At 41.6% G+C, this 8,234-nt stretch overlaps 1 protein-coding gene across 4 annotated transcripts in view; it reads left to right on the plus strand.

The window, feature by feature from the left end:
- The window catches only part of LOC115170123 (fibroblast growth factor 12), a 96,340-nt gene extending 88,350 nt beyond the window's left edge, over positions 1-7,990 (plus strand). For all 4 annotated transcript variants that reach the window (XM_029726437.1, XM_029726438.1, XM_029726436.1 and 1 more), the window contains 2 exons: positions 997-1,195; positions 5,578-7,990. In XM_029726437.1, the coding sequence (XP_029582297.1) occupies positions 997-1,195; positions 5,578-5,690 (312 nt within the window). In that variant the 3' untranslated portion in view covers positions 5,691-7,990. The remainder of the gene's footprint in view (positions 1-996; positions 1,196-5,577) is intronic.
- The last annotated feature ends 244 nt before the right edge of the window (positions 7,991-8,234 follow it).

Below are 8,234 nucleotides of genomic sequence, written 5' to 3' on the forward strand. Positions count from 1 at the left end.
CATTCACCCCCCCCCGCTGACCGGCTTACATGCCCTGCACGTACCCAGAGTCCTTCACACTGGTGCTGTGTGTTGAACACAACTGGGCGTTATAAACGAGCACTCACAGAAAGTGTGTGGGATAGAGGCGGCCCGTACAGTCTCGCCCACCCACGCACATACACACACACACACACACACACACATGAATGTTCACATACCTGTACTGTATACCTATTCACATATTGAGGATTAATATTCAGGCTTGAATACACTAACATGCATATATATCTCTCTATCACACACACTCTCTCACACACACACCCTCTCACACATTCTCACACACTCTCTCTCTCACACACACACACACACACACACACACACACGTTTGCCTGTGGAACAACTCCAGCAGTGAGCCGTATTAGGCTGTCAGTCAAAGGGACAACCTTAAAAGGGCACAGAACCCTGGAGGAGACAGAGATGAATGAAATATCACCACACACACACACACACACTCTCTCTCTCACACACACACACACACTGCCAAATCACATAAGGTCGCCCAGCAGTTCCAAACAAACTTCTTCACCTGGACCACACACAGTCTGATACACAACAAAATCTAGTCAACACACATTACACACAACATCGTCTTCAAAACAATATAATCCACAACAATTCAGTAGGCTCATCTCTCCTTTATCAGTTGACCTGTGTCCATTTGTCTGTAGTATGTCCTGTGGATCCCCATCACCACCGTCTCGTAGCTCAACCCATCTCGTTGCCGCAATAACAACCCTCACATGCCTCGTCATGTTCAGTGGGGAGAAAATAGTTTGAAACGTGAGAGTGAAATCTGACCTTGTCCAATAAGTACACAGATTTCAATTTTCTGTTACAAAATGTTTTTGCGTCGGTGTACCCTACTGACCATGATCCGACTTCCTGAACTTTGACCCGGTCTTCATGAACATTACTGTAACAACAAACTCCCTTTGTTGTTTGGCACCAAAACAGGAAATGTTCACGCCGGAGTGCAAGTTTAAGGAGTCGGTGTTTGAGAATTACTACGTGATCTACTCGTCCACTGTGTACCGGCAGCAGGAGTCCGGTCGGGCCTGGTTCCTGGGCCTCACCAAGGAAGGCCAGGTCATGAAGGGGAACAGGGTCAAGAAGACCAAGCCCTCAGCACACTTTGTCCCCAGGCCCATTGAAGGTAAGGCATCTGAATGTATCTGCCGTCTCATCTGTGTATTGTCTTTTGCAGGTTTTGATCGCCTGGAGTAAGTTGGTTGAAGCCCAATATGGTGAAATCATTTATAAAATGTGCTCACGCACAGATTTGATCGTACATTGTGCGTACGATGAAATCCATGGTAACGTTTGGGATTTATAAATCTTGAACTTCACATTGGGAAAATGTAATGATTTACTTGGGATTTTGCATGACATTTCATGATTTATAAATGAAACATGCTTCTATGTGTTATACACAACATTAGCAGTCTATACACATTTTCCAAATTGCATTTCTTCACTCTGGCGCAAAAAAATATTCCTCATGCTAAAATGAAGTATAAAAAGTTTTATGAACAAGGCCCCTGGGAGATAATATTGGACCTATGTTGTCAAATACTTTCAAATCATTTATCTGCTTTTGATTCACTTCACTTGGTACAATTGGAACCAGTGGAATAATCACAAAAGTGGTTAACGCTTTATAATTATGTCCAGATAATAAATCATTTATATGGACTTTAGAAATGGTCTGCCCACCATTTTATTAATCCTTATTCCTACATTTTTAAATGTCAATAAGCTAGTTATTCACACATTTGTTAACAACTTTTAAAGGTCCAATGCAGACTTTAAAAAAATATATATTCTTAATATAAAATTATTTCTGCTACCTTACTGTGATTGGTCAAAAAGCTTCTTAGCAAATAGCTATTTCTCAAGTAGGAATTTAGCTAGGACTGTCTGGGAGGAGTTTGAGTGGGGAGGGGAAAACTGAAAACGAACTCTTATTGGCAGAGAGGTTTGGAACTCTCTTATTTGTCTATTAACTAATTTACTGCATGGTGATGTCATTTACACCATGGATGTCATCAAAACTCTTGCCAAAACAGCTGTTACACTGAAAGGGCATTATCATAATTTTCACAAATTATTCCAATGTCATAGTGTGGAAATATATATAAAGCACAGGTATTCACGTTTTTTGACTGCACTGGGCCTTTAAATGATTTATTGCTGGTTTATAAGATAATGTATAAGGTGTTTAATATAGATACTTATCTATATTAGACTATATCAGCTACCTAATCTAAAGCACTATACTTTATAAACTGTTTATAAAGGACCTGAGTAATTACTCTTAAAACCCTGGATATGCCATTAGTAGACATCCCAGCAGTACCTCATACTCCACCAAGGTCTCAAAGTGACCCAAAATCAGGGGTTGGAACCGGAAAATAACATCATTTTTCAAGGAACAGAACCAGAACCGAGAACGAAAGTGATCTATACTGTCCTGGAACAGAACCATATTTTAAAAGCATGGGAACCGGTTAATAACGTTATTTTACGTTCCGGGCATTTATTTCCAGTCCCACAAAAAACACAACAAAGCGCATTTGCAAAGCCCTCACTGAGTACGGTTATATGCACACAATAATGCAATTATTGAAAATAGTAAGATGAATATACTAATTTGATTTAAACGTTTACATGCTTTGCAAGAAAAACTATTTCCCTAATAATCCTTTTTACATGGACACATCTGATATCAGGCTATGTGATGGGACTTTGATAAATGCAGAAAATCGCCAATCAAAATAAACGTTCAACCATGTTATTTTTGGGAACCATATTTGATTCTGAATTCGGACATATGATGTTTGTATGTGAAAACTACTTCTAAGACGCATACATTCAATTGTTTCAAAACTCACTTCACTCGCGCTAAAGAGGGAGAGTCGCTCAGCTGGTGCTGACTTTGAGTTTGATCTCACACTGATTAAGATAAGCAGAGTAAGGTGTTTACATGACTATTGCATATCTGCCTACTGCCATAATCAGTTTAATATCGAATTATACCAAAGCATTGTTGAATACTTGTTTTTGATTGGCTAGAAGGGCATTCTAGAATGGACATTAAAACCGGACAGTTGGAAAAGATATCGAGACACCTTGCAATCATGACGCAATATGCGCTGACATTACAAACGTGATTCAGAAATTAGGGAGAGAGATGTTTACTAGAGAACAATGGATTCACTTTTTCAATGCTAGTTAAGGATACCATAGTTATCATGTTTCACATTGGATTTATTTACTACAAAAAGGTAAGACGTTTTTTTATTTTAATTCTAGTTCCTCTCTGCACACACAAGCTTGCTGGCTAGCTAGCTTGTTAGTTAGCTCTGGTCTAGCTCTCGAAAACCCTAGGCAGCATTATGTGAAATGTAATGGAACTGAATCATGGTCAATGGCTAGTTCTAAGTTCAAAGACATTCAAAGTTCCTTCATAGAAGCCGCTCCTCCGTATGTATAATTCTGTGGGCCTAATTAAGATAATGCATGTCAACAACAACATGCCCAGCGCTTCATGCCCAGCGCTCTCCACACCCACAAAATGGCAGTCCTATGCCACACCATACACTACACTTGTATGTCTAATGCATATACAGTTGAAGTCGGAAGTTTACATACACCTTAGCCAAATACATTTAAACTCAGTTTTTCACAATTCCTGACATTTAATCCAAGTAAAAATTCCCTAGCTTTTGGTTCTTTCATCACATTCCCAGTGGGTCAGAAGTTTACATACACTCAATTAGTATTTGGTAGCATTGCCTACATTTTTTTAACTTGGGTCAAACGTTCCGGGTAGCCTTCCACAAACTTCCCACAATAAGAGCTGGTGTAACTGAGTCAGGATTGTAGGCCTCCTTGCTCACACGCTTTTTCAGTTCTGCCCACAAATGTTCTATAGGATTGAGGTCAGGGCTTTGTGATGGCCACTCCAATACCTTGACTTTGTTGTCCTTAAGCCATTTTGCCACAACTTTGAAAGTATGCTTGGGGTCATTGTCCATTTAGAAGACCCATTTGCGACCAAGCTTTAACTTCCTGACTGATGTCTTGAGATGTTGATTCAATATATCCACATCATTTTCCTCCCTCATGATGCCATCTATTTTGAGAAGTGCACCAGTCCCTCCTGCCACAAAGCACCCCCACAACATGATGCTGCCACCCACATGCTTTACGGTTGGGATGGTGTTCTTCGGCTTGCAAGCCTCCCCCTTTGTCCTCCTAACATAACGATGGTCAGTATGGCCAAACAGTTCTATTTTTGTTTCATCAGACCAGAGGACATTTCTCCAAAAAGTATGATCTTTGTCCCCCTGTGCATTTGCAAACCATAGTCTGGCTTTTTTATGGCGGTTTTGGAGCAGTGACTTCTTCCTTGCTGAGCGAACTTTCAGGTTACGTCGATATAGGACTCGTTTTACTGTGGATATAGATACTTTTGTACCTGTTTCCTCCAGCATCTTCACAAGGTCCTTTACTGTTGTTCTGGGATTGATGTGCACTTTTCACACCAAAGTACATTCATCTCTGATAGACAGAACGCGTCTCCTTCCTGAGCGGTAGGACGGCTGCGTGGTCCCATGGTGTTTATACTTGCGTACTATTGTTTGTACAGATGAATGTGGTACCTTCAGGCATTTGGAAATTGCTCCCAAGGATGAACCAGACTTATGGAGGTCTACAATTTCTTGGTCTTGGCTGATTTCTTTTGATTTTCCCATGATGTCAAGCAAAGAGGCACTGAGTTTGAAGGAAGGCCTTGAAATACATCCACAGGTACACCTCCAATTGACTCAAATTATGTCAATTAGCCTATCAGAAGCTTCTAAAGCCATGACATCATTTTCTGGAATTTTCCAAGCTGTTTAAAGGCACAGTCAACTTAGTGTATGTAAACTTCTGACCCACTGGAATTGTGATATACTGAATTATAAGTTAAATAATCTTTCTGTAAACAATCGTTGGAAAAATGACAAATCCAACATAAGTTTATGTAAACTTCCGACTTCAACTGTACATAGCTTGCCCGCTCCATAGCAAGCTGCTCTATCCATTGGTGAAGTAATTTAATGTCGAGCTAAATGTAAAAATATTTATGGATTTAAGAGTTTTAAAACAGGAACAGAAAGGAGCGATGTAAATGGTTATTTATTTAGGATTCGAACCGGTTCAGAACTTTCTTTTGCTGGTCAGAACAGTGGAACAGAACAAAGAAAAATATGGTTGAAAAATAATATCGGTTCCAACCCCTGCTTACAACATATCGATGGAGAAAAACTCAGCACCCAACACAGGGCATTTCATTTTTAAGGAAATATATTGAATTTTTTTTTTCAGAACAGGTTCCAAGAGAAACTTCAACCACTCTGTGGGAGTCCCTGAGCTCGATCTGAATTTGTCTCTCTTTCTGCCCATCCATCTCCTCGTTATTTATCCTCCATGTTCCCCTCTATCTCCCCTGCTTCCTGCTTCTTCCTCTACTACATACACGTCCTGCAGTGTGTATGTACAGGGAGCCGTCGCTGCATGAGATCGAGGAGAAACAGCGCTCCAGGAAGAACTCAGGGACTCCCACCATGAACGGAGGGAAAGCTGTCAACCAGAATTCCTAGCAGCAGGGCCCCAAGGGTGGGGGGCCACTAGGGGGCCCGGTCCCCCCTCTCTTAAACAGAGGGGGGAGGGGCCACAAACCCCCCTCACCACCATGCCCTCTGAAGGGATGGACCGCCACGAGGGGGAGGAGCTACACCCAAGACCACAAAAAAACTCTTGCCTGTGAAAATCTTTTAGACAAATATCAAGTTAAACCCAGAGGAAAACAAAAAAGCGACTACAAACATTTTCAATCAGGACTTGACCTACGTTTTATGCAAAAAAGAAAAAAAAAAGCTGTGACAAGACAAAGAAATGGTGGTCTCTTCACAGTACAAATATCTATAATTTCCAATTTATGCTGTGAAAAATTCGCTTTAAACACATGTTTGATTTCCCATGCGTTGATTTTATGAATGCTATGACACCCTCATAAGTTTTATTGTCCAATAATAATAATATTATGTATGTGTTAACTAACTCATCATCCCAATTTTAGTATCATTGTTATTCTGTTTTTCGTTTGAGACTGTAGAAGTTTGAAAAATGTTTTGTTTTCATATTGCGTGACAGTGAATGCCCTTTCACACTGCATACACTGGTGTGAGGGTAAACATGTAATGTATATGAGAGCTCGTTGTTGGGCTCGGAAGGAACAGGTATGGATGGGTGGGATGGGTTTTGCTCAGGTGATGTCCTTTCGGTGAGGAATACGTTGGGTGGATCTCAATACTCTAATTTGGAGTCTCCTCACACTCTTCGGTATTACAGGACTAGACAACTAAAAGCAATACGGAGGGGCTACTCCACCAAGCCTCACAGCAGGCATCTACCATATTATGGTGCGTTCGAGTGCCATCGGAAATGTGGAAATACAAGTTCCCGACTCGGAAATAACCACTTGAACAAACCTCAAAGTCTGAGTCACAAGTGGGAAACATGGTCCAGAGTTGTGACGTTTCATCACTGGCCCTTCACCTTTTCAACCACTAGACGGTAGAAGAAAACAATTTACAACCTTAACCATGTGATTAACGTAGCTTAGTGGATCCGTACAATATATAGTTTGACAAATTGTCAACGTGGGCAACTTTAGCTAGATTAGCCATCTAGCTAGAATCTCATTGGTTGAAGAGTTATTCCGACTTCATTAGCACACGAGCGCACTCATGCCATAATTTACAACTCCACCAACTGGGAAATACCGAGATTCCGAGGACCACTCAAACGCACCATTACTCTCAACAATCCCGTCCTGTCAACTCAATGGTCAGGAGGGAATAGAAACAAGAAAGGATAGCCTTGTTATAGCATCAATACTCTGGCAATGTGTTTATAGGCAGGAGGAAAAAAGGTAGATAGAACTTCAGGTTGTTTTTGTTAGGTGAACAGCACTACTAAGGGGATTTGTCTCTAATAAGAACTGGCTTGGCCAATCCTATGGGAGAAAATGTAATATTCTCTCCAGAAAACAGAGGGAAACTTGGCTAGCATCCGCCCATCAAGGATTCTTTCATGAATACTTGGAACTGGTGTATTTCACCTCTGCATGCGCTTTGACAAAGACTTTGTTCAAAGTGATCAGAGAATGCTTTTAGTCGGTAACAAAGAAATCATGGACATGTCCTTAGGAAGGCAAGTTGTGGCTTGTTTAAGGGCAAGACATAGACACAGTACTGTATGCATCAGAGAAGGTTGGATTGCTGGCAGGTCTTCCAGATCAGACAAGTATTCGTCCCAATACTCTTAAGAAGCTTCCTGTCCTTGTGTCCTGTTGATGGGGTGTGGCGTATTCATTTCATAAAAGTAGTCTCTTTATATCTTTATATATACGAGGTAAAGGAAAAAAAAATAAAGGAAGTCTTTTAAGAGAATTTTGGACAAAGCCCCTGGGAAACCCTCCTCTTTCATTGTTAACATTTCACCTACGATACTGTACTCAAGAACAGCCTACCACAATGCAACAGGATGGAGCACAGCCATCCAAAACCCAGGAAAACAAAACATTTGGACGCCAGAAGGTGCGTTTGCCCTGAGAGTCTGTAAATATTTCACTGTTTTGTACTTCCAGGCTGGCATCCCATCGCAGTAGGGGCTGGCATCCCAATGGCTTCCATCGCAGTAGGGGCTGGCATCCCAATAGCTTCCATCACAGTAGAGGCTGACATCCTAATGGCTTCCATCGCAGTAGGGGCTGGCATCCCAATAGCTTCCATCGCAGTAGATTTGGTGAGCCATTAAATGAGCCATTTGCTGCATTGTGAAAACGAGACCCTCTCATTTCATAAATCACATGTAGGAGAATGGCTGTATATACAAAGGAGAAATATGAAGGTCAAACCAGTTGTTAAGGCAGGGAAGAACCCCCCCCCATCACCAATATAGACAAATCGCCCGTGGAGGAGCAATCCACTGATCCTATCGTTCGTCTAACTCAGGAAGTCCCACTCCAGTCCAATGAACGGAGTCCGACAACAAGGCGGACTACCCTTGCCAAGCGCCCAATGCACAAAACCTGGCCAAAGGTGTGGTCTTGGGGCGGTTGGGTCGGGGGTGTTGGTGGC

This window comes from Salmo trutta, chromosome 31 (assembly GCF_901001165.1).
Source record: "Salmo trutta chromosome 31, fSalTru1.1, whole genome shotgun sequence".
In the NCBI taxonomy this organism is placed as follows: Eukaryota; Metazoa; Chordata; class Actinopteri; order Salmoniformes; family Salmonidae; genus Salmo; species Salmo trutta.